Here is a 13,384-nt window from a genome sequence, read left to right as displayed (position 1 = left end):
GACCTAATCAATAAAAAGGTCATTATTCCCACTGACTCCCCGATTGACAGCTCAGTTTGGCCTGGTCTTAAATCCACAAAGAATGAATGGTGCCTCATGCTAGATTATTCCAATCTTAATGACATTGCTTCCCCCCTTACAGCTCAATATCGAACATTATTAAAAATAGTAACATCATCTAATATGTTTTATTCAGTGTTTATTTCAACAGCTTCTCAGTTTGTCGTCAGCTCCAAAGGAACACAATATACCTTTACTGGACTGCCCATGGAGTACCTCAGCAGCTCTGCCATTACACACAGATTTTGCAGGCAGGACTCTTTAAATAATTTATTTACTTAAATTCAAGTTAGTTAACATATGGTGTAGTATCAGTTTCAGGAGTAGAGCTGAGTGATTCATCACTTACATATAACACCCAATGCTCATCTCAACAAGTGCCCTTAATGCCCATCATCCATTTAGCCGCCATCTCCCACCCCTCCGATTACCCTCAGTTTGTTTTTTTTTTTTTCTGTATTTAAGAGTCTCTTACAGCTTACCTCCCTCTCCTTTTTCCTTCTCTTCCCCTATGTTCATTTATTTTGTTTCTTAAGTCCACATATGAGTGAAATCATATGATATTTGTCTTTCTCTGACTGACTTAGTACAGCCAGTCTGGAAAACAGGGTGGAGGTTCCTCAAAAAATTAAAAATAGAGCTATTCTACAACCCAGCAATTGCACTACTAGGTACTTATTCAGATAGGATTTTAACTGTATCCACCTTTCTTTATGAACACAAGTACGACATTACATTAATAACATTCTCATCCAAGGAGTTTTGTTTAACATAATCAGTAAGGACATATAAATCCAACGTCTTTTAATACCTTTTGGGTTCTGGAGGCAAGATATTCCTCATTTACTAATTTCACTTAATCTCCCTGAAGCTGCTACCTATAAATGAGGTCATGTTAAGTGACATCCAGCCCCAACAAAAGGTTCTACCATACATCTGAATTAAAATCAAAAGGCCCTCCCAAGAGTACTCTCAGAGACTCAATCACTGTACGGTCTTTAGCTGCCTGTTTTCATACCTCCTGGAATCTTTGGACTGATGGCCATAAATAGCCCACAAGTTTCTGACACAAAAACCTACCCCTCCCCATTTGTTTAGTTCATAATCCTAATATACAATCTGTTCTCTGGCAAAATGTTCATCCTTACACTCCCATGTCTAAGGAAAATCTGGGAGAGGTTACTACCATCTGTGTCATTCTAAAAAGTTCATGGATGTTGTTTCTTTCCCCAGGAAACAACTGCCTTATACGGGTCCATTCCCACCACCCCTGCACCCCCTCCCCCCCCATTGGTGGGGGGAGAGGCAGCCACTCCCTGGTGCCTTCTCCTGCTTCCCACCTCTAGTTTGTCATCACAGCCTCCCACCTTGCATCTCTGACAGTGGCCACCACAACTTGCCCTTCCTCTTGGGTACAAATGTCACTAATCATTACATGCTCCTTACAGAACTATATATAGTTCATATCCTCCAGCAATGCATCTGCTGGACTTGCCACCTTGAACCAAGTAACTCACCAAAATATTATCATCATAAAATGTATAACTCAGGGAGCAAGGGCCAAGATGGCGGAACAGCATGGAAGTTTTTTTGCGTCTCTCGTTGCTGAAATGCAGCCAGAGCAACACTAAACCATCTTGCACACCTAGAAAACTGCTCTGAGGGTTAATACAACAACCTGCACAACCTGAACCACAGAACTCGGCAGATACACAGTGCAGAGAGGTGAAGTGGGGGAGAGAGAAGCCACAGAGGGCAGGGAGCTGTTTTTGCTTGAGGAGACAGGACGGAGACAGGGGGAGAGTATGGGAAAAACACGCCCGCCCCAATAATCAGCTGGAGAGAAAGTAGAAGCAGCCACAGGGACTGAACCAAAAAAGGGAGAAAGGAGAAAAAAGAGGTTTTAAATTCCATCAAGACTCATAAACAGGGGGAGCACAGAGTCTGAGGCTCTGCAGCTTGATACCTGGCAGTATTCTGGTGGGAAGGAAGAATTCCCAGGAGCAGAGAGTGAGGTCCAAGGGGTCCATGGCCACACAGGGAATGGTGGTTCCACTGCGGGGAGGACATTTAGTAGAGGCTGTGTGGCCACCCCACGGGCAAAGGTTCCAATGGACCCCAGAGAACAACCACATTCTCTGGTGTTGGAACAAGGATGTTAAGGGTGAAGCCTGGTGCTGGGTGTGTGTTGTGATTTTCCATAAACCCTGAAACACTACTTTTACAAGATTGTGTGAACTTTTTCTGGGGTAGGCTGGCACCCAGCCGCAGTCTCTGGACACAAGCAGCAGCACAGTCTCATGAACGTTCCTGGGGATGGGCCATACTGGCCATTGCTCAGTGAGACACTCCTCCAGAGAATCTGAGCAGGTCAAAGCCACAGTTCCTCAGAAGTGGGGTGGGGGTGGTGGTGGAGGGAGGGCCCAACATGGTGGAGAAGTAGGGAGATCTGAAGCTCCCTCCTCTCTCAAACAAAGCCATCTTGAGGCCAAAGGACTTTGAACCCCAAGACTCCTGAAGGAAAAGAGTCAGAGTGGCTTCCAGGGACCCACTGGGACAACCTGATGAGCCATAGGTGGGGTGGCTTCAGGGAACGGATCAAGGGCCCACAGTGGAGGTGGGACATGCCTATACCAAACCACGCCCCTCTGCACCTTGCAACTGTGTATCTATGGGAGCGGGTTGACACTGATGAACCAGACAGCTCTCCTCCAGACCAAGGCTGTTGCATTGCCTGGTTTAATTCTCAGACAATTCTTATTGTCTGAGAGTTTGTTTGCTCGTGTGTTTTTGTTTTCTGTTTGTTTTTTGTTTGTATGTTTGTTTTCCTTTCCAGGACTACTTCAAGGAACATATCAAAGCACACCTGGTGGAGGGTCCAAAACATCACTACAAGTAGGGAGAAAAAGTAACCAAAGTCACAACAACAGAGAGCAAGGAACACTCTCCAAAAAACACCTCCTGAAGGGCCAGGCCCTAGACAGTATATGACCCCTTTTCAATATAGTAGTGCTCTCAGGAGCAGGGCACATAATGAGCTATTAAAATTATAAGGGACAGAAAACTAGCAAAATGATGAAATGGAAGAATTCTCCTCAAAAGAAATTCCAGGAAGAAATGACAGCTAAATAATTGCTCAAAACAGATATAAACAATATAACTGAACAAGAATTTAGAAAAATAGTCATAAGATTAATTGCTGGGCTTGAAAAAAGCAAAGGAGACAGCAGAGAATCTATTGTTGCAGAGATCAAGGAACTAAAAAATAGTCATGATGAATTAAAAATGTTGTAAATTAGGTGCAAAATAAACTGCAGGCAGTGACAGCAAGAATTGAAGAGGCAGAAGGAGGAATAGGTGAAATAGAAGACAAAATTATGGAAAAAGAGGAAGCTGAGAAAAAGAGAGATAAAAAAAATTCTGGGTCATGAAGGGAGAATTAGAGACCTAGGTGATTCAATGGAATGGAATAATATCCATATCATAGGAGTTCCAGAAGAAGAAGAGACAGAGAAAGGGGCCAAAGCTGTACTTGAACAAATCAGAGCTGAGAGCTTCCCTGATCTGGGGAAGGAAACAGACATTGAAATCCAGGAGGCACAGAGAACTCCCTTCAGAGATAACTTGAATCCATCTTCTACATGACATACCACAGCAAAACTGGCAAAATACAAAGATAAAGAGAGCATTCTGAAAGCATCTAGGTATAAATGGGACTTAACCTACAAGGGTAGACACATAAGGGTAGTAGCAGACCTATCTACTGAAACTTGGCAGGCCAGAAAGGAGTGGCATGAAATTTCAATGTGATGAACAGAAAAAATATGCAGCCGAGAATCCTTTATCCAGCAAACTTGTCATTCAGAATAGAAGGAGAGATAAAGGTTTTCCCAAACAAAAACTGAAGGAATTCACCACCACTAAACCAGCCCTATAAGAGATCCTAAGGGGGACTCTGTGAGTGAAATGTTGCAAGAACCACAAAATACCAGAGACATCACTACAAGCATGACACCTACAGATAACATAATGACTCTAAACCCATATCTTTCAATACTAACACTGAATGTAAATGGACTAAATGCTCCAATCAAAAGACGTAGGATATCACAATGGATAAAAAAAAAATAAGACCAATCTATTTGCTGTCTACAAGAGACTCATTTTAGACCTGAGGACACCTTCAGATTGAAAGTGAGGGGATGGAGAACTACCTATCATGCTACTGGAAGTCAAAAGAAAGCTGGAGTAGCCATGCTTATATCAGACAAACTAGATTTTAAACTAAAGTCTGTAGCAAGAGATGAAGAAGGACATTATATCATAATTATGGAGTCTATCCATCAAGAAGATCTAACAATTATAAATGTTCATGTCTACGCACCAAATTCAGAAGCACCAAAATATATAAAACAATTAATCACAAACATAAGGAATCTTATTGGTAAGAATGTGGTAATTGCAGGGGACTTTAATACTCCACTTACAACAATGAATAGATCATCTGGACAACAAATCAATAAAGAAACAATGGCCCTGAATGATACACTGGACCAGATGGACTTGACAGATATATTTAGAACTTTTCATTCTAAAGCAGCAGAATATACATTCTTTTCAAGTGCACATGGAACATTCTCCACGATAGATTACATACTGGGTCACAAAACAGCCCTCAATAAATATGAAAGAATTGAGATCATACCATTCACACTTTCAGATTACAATGCTATAAAACTTGAATTCAACCACAGGAAAAAGTTTGGAAAACCCCCAATTGCATGGTTAAAGAACATCTTACTAAAGAACTAATGTGTCAACCAGGCAATTAAAGAAGAAATTAAAAAATATATGGAAACAAATGAAAATGAAACAAAACAATCCAAAACCTTTGGGATGCAATGAAGGCAGTCCTAAGAGGAAAATTGCAATCCAGGTCTATCTCAAGAAACGAGAAAATCCCAAATCCAAAACCTAACAGCACACCTAAAGGAACTAGTTCCTAAAGGAACTAGAAGCAGAACAACAAAGAAACCCCAAAGCCAGCAGAAGAAGAGAAATAATAAAGATTAGAGCAGAAATAAACAATATAGAATTAAAAAAAAAAACAGTAGAACAGATAAATGAAAAGAAAAGTTGGTTTTTTGAAAAAAAAAATTGATAAACCTCTAGCCAGACTTCTCACAAAGAGAAGAAAGAGGACCCAAATAGATAAAATCACGAATGAAAATGTATTTATCACAACCAATCCCTCAGAAATACAAGCAATTATCAGAGAATACTATGAAAAAATATATGCCAACAAACTGGATAACCTGGAAGAAATGAAAAAATTCCTAGACACCCACACACTACCAAAACTCAAATGGGAAGAAATGGAAAATTTGAACAGAGCCATAACTAGTGAAGAAATTGAATCAGTTATCAAAAATCTCCCAACAAATAAGAGTCCTGGGACAGATGGCTTCCTTAGGGAAATCTACCAGACATTTAAAGCAGAAGTAATACCTATCCTTCTCAAGCTGTTCCAAAAAATAGAAACGGAAGGAAAACTTCCGGACCCATTCAATGAAGCCAACATTACCTTGATTCCAAAACCAGACAGAGACCCCACTAAAAGAGAATTACAGGCCAATATCCCTGATGGACCTGGATGCAAAAATTCTCAACAAGATACTAGCAAATCGAATTCAACAGCATATAAAAAGAATTATTCACCATGATCAAGTGGGATTCATTCCTGGGTTGCAGGGCTTGTTCAATATTCACAAAAAAATCAATGTAATACATCACATTAATAAAAGAAAGGAAGAACCATATGATCCTCTTAATGGATGCAGAAAAAACATTTGACAAAATACAGCATCCTTTCTTAATAAAAACTCTCAAAAAATCGGGATAGAAGGAACATACCTTAACATCATAAAAGCCATATATGAAAAGCCCACAGCTAATATCATCCTCAGTGGGGAAAACTGCGAGCTTTCCCCTTGAGATCAGGAACATGATAGAGATGTCCACTCTCACCACTATTGTTTAACATAGTGTTGGAAGTCCTAGCATTAGCAATCAGAAAACAAAATGAAATAAAAGGCATCAAAATTGGCAAGGAAAAAGTCAAACTTTCACTTTTTGCAGACGACATGATACTCTACATGAAAAACCCAAAAGACTTCATCAAAAGACTGCTAGAACTGGGTACAAAATCAGTGTACACACATCTGTTGCTTTTTTATACAATAATGAAGCAACAGAAAGATAATTAAAGAAACTGATCCCATTTACAATTGCACCAAGTATCATACAATACCTAGGAATAAACCTAACAAAAGATGTAAAGATCTGTATGTTGAAAATTATAGAAAGCTTATGAATGAAATTGAAGAAGACACAAAAAATGGAAAAACATTCCATGCTCATGGATTGGAAGAATAAATATTGTTAAAGTATCAATATTACCCAAAGAAATCTACATATTCAATGCAATTGAACAAATAATCCTAAAATTTGTATGGACACACAAAAGACCCCGAATAGCCAAAGTAATATTCAAGAAGAAAACCAAAGCAGGAGGCATCACAATCCCAGACTTTAGCCTCTATTACAACGCTGTAATCATCAAGACAGTATGGTACTGGCACAAAACAGACACAAAGACCAATCAAATACAATAGATAACCCAGAATTGGACCCACAAATGTATGGCCAACTAATCTTTGACAAAGCAGGAAAGAGCATCCAATGGAAAAAAGACAGTCTCTTTAGCAAAGCTGCTAGGAGAACTGGACAGCAACATGCAGAAGATTGAAACTGGACCACTTTCTTACACCATACACAAAAGTAAACTCAAAATGGATGAAAAACCTAAATGTGAGACAGGAAACCATAAAAACCTTAGAGGAGAAGGCAGGCAACAACGACTTTGACCTCAGCTGCTGCAATTTCTTGCTCAATACATCTACAAAGGCAAGGGAACTAAAAGCAAAAATGAACAATTGGGACCTCATCAAGATTAAAAGCTTCTACCCTGCAAAGGAAACAATCAACAAAACTAAAAGGCAACTGATGAAATGGGAAAAGATATTTGCAAATGACATATCAGATAAAGGGTTAGTACCCAAAATCTATAAAGAACTTACCAAACTCAACACCTGAAAAATGAATAATCCAGTGAAGAAATGGGCAGAAGATATGAATACATACTTTTCCAAAGAATACATCCAGATGGCCAACAGACACATGAAAAGATGCTCAACGTCACTCATCAGGGAAATACAAATCAAAACCACACTGAGATACCACCTCACATCAATAGGAGTGGCTAAAATTAGTAACTGAGTTAGAGTGGCTACAATGAACAAATCAAGAAATTACAGATGCTGGCAAGGATGTGAAGAAATGGGAACACTCTTGCACTGTTGGTGGGAATGCAAACTGGTGCAGTCCCTCTAGAAAACAGTGAGCAGGTTCCTCAAACAATTAAAAATAGAACTACCCTGCGACCCAGCAATAGTACTACTAGGAATTTATCTAAGGGATACAGGAGTGCTAATGCATAGGGGCACATGTACCCCAATGTTTATAGCAGCACTTTCAACAATAGCCAAATTATAGAAAAAGCCTAAACATCATCAACCGATAAATGGATAAAGACGATGTGGTTTATATATACAATGGAATACTACTTGGCAATGAGAAGGAATGAAATCATGCCATTTGCAGCAACGTGGATGGAACTGGAAGGTATTATGCTGAGTGAAATAAGTCAGTCAGGGAAGGACAGATATCATATGTTTTCACTCATATGTGGATCTTAAGAAACTTAACAGAAGACCATGGGGGAGGAGAAGGGGAAAAAATAGTTACAAACTGAGAGGGAGGGAGGCAAACCACAAGAGACTCTTAAATACAGAGAACAAATTGAGGGTGGACGGGGGGAGGGGTGGGGGAGAGAGAAAATGGGTGATGGTCATTGAGGAGGGCACTTGTTGGGATGAGCACTGGGTGTTTTTGTAAGCCAATTTAACAATAAATTATATTATAAATGAATGAATGAATGAATGAATGAACATGTACAACGCATGATTTTAACATAATTTACAACTCAACCAGGGTATTGTTAGAGATCCTGAAAATTCCAGATCTGTTATCAAGGCTAATGCCATATAATGGTGACCTTGGCTATGTACTGGCCTACAAGGACTATACTTGTTTTCCTCTCCTAATAGAATGGTTTGTATTCTGTTTAGGGCAACTTATGTATTCAAATACCCCAAGTGAACAAACTGAAAACTGATGTGAAGATCAATGAGTCAATTTTATTATAGTTCTTAATTTTCAAAAAATCCTGTCCTGGTCCATTTTTGAGGTTTTGTCTAGAGGATGGTCAGTTCCCCTCTTGAGCACCTGATTAAATCCATACCCCACTACTTTTCTTATCCAGGCTTTCACATTCCAGGCCCCAGGGCCAAGTATCAGACAACTAGGAACAAGCTCATAGACAACTATGCCCATGAGCCTGGGAAATTATTCAAGTTAGCCTGTCTTGGAGCCCTTCATACCTAACCTGATCCCACCTGCCATATATCCACTTCATTCTACAATTTCAACTTGGTTTTAGCCTGTGTGTTAGGGCAAGGCCTATGTGGCCCTCCATGGCAACTTTCTCATTTTTTGAAAGATAAGTAACAAACAGATATGCTTCTTATTTATTAAAATGTCTTTGTGTTGTGTCCTACCATCAAAAGAATCTTGAAACTATAAAGCAAGAAAAAATAATCTATTCCTTGCTTCTCTCCTAGCTTCTGGTGGTGTGCTGGAAATCTTGGGAGTTCATCAGCTTGTGGGGGGTGTGCCTTGATCTCTGCCTTTATCTCTACATGGCATTCTCCCTGTGTGTGTATCTGTGTCCCATTTCCCTCTTTTTATATGACACCAGTTATTGGACTACAGCCCAACCTATTCCAGTGCGGTCTCATCATAACTAATTACATCTGCAATGACCCTGATCAAAATAAGGTCACATCTGAGGAACTGAGGGTTAGAATTTCAACATATGAATTTTGATAGAACACAATTCAACTCATAATAGAAAGTCTTTATTAAAGCCACACATTATGTCTATCCTATGGCCATCAATTTTAATATTTTGGTATATACCCAAGATATTAAATGCCTAAGTAAACCAAAAGATATGTACAAAACACAAATGTTCATAGAAGCTTTATTTATGTTATTCCTGAAATGGAAAATTCAAGTACACAACAAAATGGATGAATAAATTATGGCATGATCAAACCAAAAAACCTCTTCACAGTGTTACAAAATTGAACTATGTAAAGAATTTCATTTATATGGAGTTCAAAAACTAGCAAAATGGTGATAGAAGTCAGAGGAGTGTTTCTTTCTGGGGAAGGGATATCAACAGAGAAGGAGCAGGAAGGAAACTTCTTGAAGAGTGGAAATGGTCTTACCTTGGTTTTGGAGGTGACTATCTGGGTGCATACACATGTAAAAATTCATGAAGCTATCCACTAAAGATTTGTGCATTTTACCCTGAGTAATTTATGTTTCCCAAAATGCTACTTTCTAAATGAATTGCTATATAATTTATTGCGTCACTTCAGTACTGTGGGAGAACCAATGAATTGTAGGTATTGGCTTTTTTTTTCTTTATCACTGAACAAAACTCAGCGACATTTCCCATCCGTGGCTAGTCCGTGGCTAACCGCTCCAAAGACATACTCTGGAGAGAATGTCAGCTTTGAGGGTACTGATCTCCATCAATGTTATAGTGTCTGGTAAGTATGATTTTTCAGAAAAAAGTAAAGATATTTTCAGTGGTGACAAGGAGGCCCTTGATCCATTTATAAAATGTTTTATAATTTGTCCTAGCAGCAGTGATAAATTTGTTTATTATCCAGCAAACCTTCTGATTTTCTTATGTCAATGGTGCACTGACTAGTTGTCTGGCTGAGTCCAGGGTAATAAGGGGGCCCTGGAATGGAGTGAAACTGAACTTGTGTGACAAGGAAAAAGGTAGTGTTTCCTCCAGTATTTTGGTTTATATTTTTCTTGTCTCTTGGAATTCTTATATCTTGGACCTTATGTGTATTGATGTGTGACTATTGTTTTTCCTTTGATATTTCTAATATTTTTAGCTCACAGGCTAAGAAAGAAACCCTAAATTTCTACTTGGGGTTTTTAAATTTTAAAATAGAGGCAAAAAGTATATGGGGAAAATTTGTTTCAGAAAACAAGGATCAGAGAACATAAGAATATAGTAATGATTATCTATTCAAAGTCTCTGATTTCAACCTCACACCAGAACAAATGGAATGTTATCCCAAAGCATGAACAGTAGAACGAATGAGTGGAGGAGCTAAAATTAGAGCAGACTCAGGCAGGTGGAAACAAAACCTTGAATCCATCCTGTCTTTCCTTATAATCATCCCAAAGAAATTCTAAAACATTCTGAGCAACACTGGCTTCCACATTTCCATATATGTCTGGTAAAGGGAGGGGAGAACCAGTTCTTAAGAGAAAGAAAGATGGGAAACAAGGGCCATAAAAAGTTGAAAGAAATTGGGAAGAAGGTAGAAAGGTAGAAGAAGGTAGAAAAATTTGGGAAGAACTCAGAAGACAGTGAATAGCAGATTTGACTCATGAAAGCACTAGAGAAATATTTAGATGTGGCAGGAAACAGATGGCAACAAAAAGATGTAATTGAAAAGAGTAATTAAACCTGTTTATGTAATTGATTCCATTACATATTTGAAGGGGAAAAACTGTAAGATTGCAATATGTATTTGATAAAATTAAATATCCACTTAGTATAAAAAGGTTTTGTTTTGTTTTGTTTTGCTTTTTGTGTTTTAAGACTTAATTTTTTTCAGTGCAGTTTTAAGTTTACAGCAAAATTGAGAGGAAGGGGCAGAGATTTCCCATATACCTCACCTCCTAACCCCACCTAAGCACAGCTTCTATTTCATTATCAACATCCCCTCCAGAGTGTTACATTTGTTACAAGTGATGAACCTACCCTGACACATAATCATCTCCCCAAGGCCATAGTTTACATAGGGTTCATTCTCAGTCTTGTGCATTCTGTAAGTTTGAACAAAAGTACAATGGCCTGTATCCATTACTATAGTATCATACAGAGTAGTTTCACTGCCCTAAAAGTCCTCTGTGTTCCCTGTATTTATCCTCCCTCCCCTCTAAACCGTGGCTTTTTCTAAACCTCTAAACTGCTCATCTTTTTAGAGTCTCCACAGTTTCTGCCTTTTTCTGAATATTTTATAGTTGGAATTATATGGTATGTAGCCTTTTCATAGGCTTTTTTTCACTTAGTAATAGGTATTTCAGTTTCCTCTTTGTCTTTTCATGGCTCTATAGGTCATTCTTTTTAGCACTGAACAATATTCCGTTGTCTGCATGCATCCCCATTTATTCAGCCATTTACCTACTGAAGGGCATCTTGGTTGCTTCCAAGAGTTGGCAATTCTGAGTAAAGTTGTTATTTTCTGACTTTCATATTTCCTTCTCCCTGAAGAACTTTTAACATTTCTTACAAGGCAGTTCCCCTGAAAACAATTTCCCTCAATTTTTGTTTGTTTGAGAAAGTCTTTTATGTATCCTTCACTTGTGAAGGGTAACTTTGTAGGATACATAGTTCTAGGGTGGTGGGTTGTTATTCTATTAACATTTTAAATATTTTACTTCGTTCTTTTTTTCCCTTGCATGGCTTCTTAGGAGAAGTTGTATATAATTCTCATCTTTGTTTCTCTATAAGGTGTTTTATTTCTCTGGCATTTTTCAGAACTTTTTATCTTTGATTTTTCTATAGTTTTCATATGATATGCCAGGTCTAGGGTTTTTTCTTTGGCATTTTTCTTGCTTGGTGCTCTCCAAGTTTCCTAGATCTTTGGTTTGGTATGGAGTGAACTTGGGGAAATTCTCAGTCATTGTTTCAAAAATTTCCTCTGTTCTTTTCTCTCATCCTCCTCTTCTGATTTTTCCATTACACGTGTTTTACACATTGTGGGAGTTGTCCCACAGTCCTTTGATACTCTGTTCTGGTTTTTTTTTTAAGTGTTTGTTTTCTTTGTTTTTCAGTTTTGGAGGTTTCTATTGATATATTCTCTAGCTTAGATAATCTTTCTTCAGCTATATCCAGCCTATTAATAAGGTCATCAAGGCCTTCCTCATTTCTGTTATAGTGTTTTTGATTTGATTTTGTCAATTTTGCCTCCTGTATTTTGAAGCTCTTACTAGGTATACAAGCATATCTTGTTTCATTGTGTGTCACTTTATTGTACTTTGCATATATTGTGGTTTCTACTAATTGAAGGTTTGTGGCAAGTGTGCATCGAGTAACTCTATCAGCATCTGCTCACTTTGCGTCTCTGTGTCACATTGTGGTAATTCTTGAAATATTTGAAGCTTTGTGATTACATTATATTTGTTGTGGTGATCTGTGATCAGCGATCTCTGATGTTACTACGCAATTGTTTTGCGGTGTCACTATGTCACCGCATGAGATGGTGAATGTAAGTGGAACGTGTGTGTGTGTGTGTGTGTGTGTTGGCTATTTCCCCATCTCCATCTCCCTCTCTTCAGACCTCCCTTTTTCCTGAGACACAACAATATTGAATTTAAGCCAATTAATCACCTCCCAATGGCTGCTAAGTACTCAAGTGAAAGGAGGAGTTGCATATTTCTCACTTGAAATCAAAACTTAGAAATGATTCATAAGCTTAGCGAGGAAGGCATGTTGAAAGCTGAAGCAGGTCAAAAGCTAGGCCTCTTGTACCCCCAGTTAACCAGGTTATGAATGTGAAGGAAAGTTCCTGAAGGAAACGAAAGTGCTACTCTAGTGAACACACTAATGATAAGGAAGTGAAACAGCCTTATTGCTGATAAGGAGAAAGTTTCAGTGATCTAGAAAGAAGACCAACACAGCTACAACATTTCCTGAAGTCAAAGCCTAGTGCAGAGCAAGGCCCTAACGCTCCTTGATTCTATGGAGGCTGAAGGAGGTGAGGAAGCTGTGAAAGAAAAGTTGGAAGCTAGCAGAGGTTGGTTCATGAGGTTTAAGGAAAGAAACTGTCTTCATAGTAAAAATGCGAAGTGAGGGGGAGGAGTCAAGATGGAGGAAAAGTAGGGGGATCAGAATTTCCCTCCTCCCTCAAACACAGCAGTATTGAGGTCAGAACACTTGGAATACCCAGGAAATCAATCTGTGGAGTGGCAGAAGGATTTCCACAGGTGGAAAGAGACAGCTTGGTGTGACAGAGGTATGTATTTGCAAATTGGGAGAGTT

The 13,384-nt window shown here is 38.8% G+C and overlaps 1 protein-coding gene across 6 annotated transcripts in view; it reads left to right on the top strand.

Moving 5' to 3' along the window:
* LOC109266391 (cell surface glycoprotein CD200 receptor 1-like) overlaps positions 1 to 13,384 on the top strand; it is a 147,343-nt gene that overhangs the window by 112,312 nt on the left and 21,647 nt on the right. Inside the window, exon 1 of one of the 6 annotated variants that reach the window (XM_019448368.2) lies at positions 9,774 to 9,860. The exons of 4 other annotated variants lie outside the window; for them this stretch is intronic. In XM_019448368.2, the coding sequence (XP_019303913.2) occupies positions 9,815 to 9,860 (46 nt within the window). In that variant the 5' untranslated portion in view covers positions 9,774 to 9,814. Of the gene's footprint in view, positions 1 to 9,773; positions 9,861 to 13,027; positions 13,359 to 13,384 lie in introns of those variants that run through there. One more of the 6 variants, XM_019448369.2, reaches the window with a different exon arrangement.

Source organism: Panthera pardus, unplaced genomic scaffold (genome assembly GCF_024362965.1).
Source record: "Panthera pardus isolate Hobbes unplaced genomic scaffold, ASM2436296v1 HiC_scaffold_16, whole genome shotgun sequence".
NCBI lineage: Eukaryota > Metazoa > Chordata > Mammalia > Carnivora > Felidae > Panthera > Panthera pardus.
Note: the sequence above shows the minus strand (reverse complement) of the source record. Positions and strands in the feature narration are given on the sequence as shown.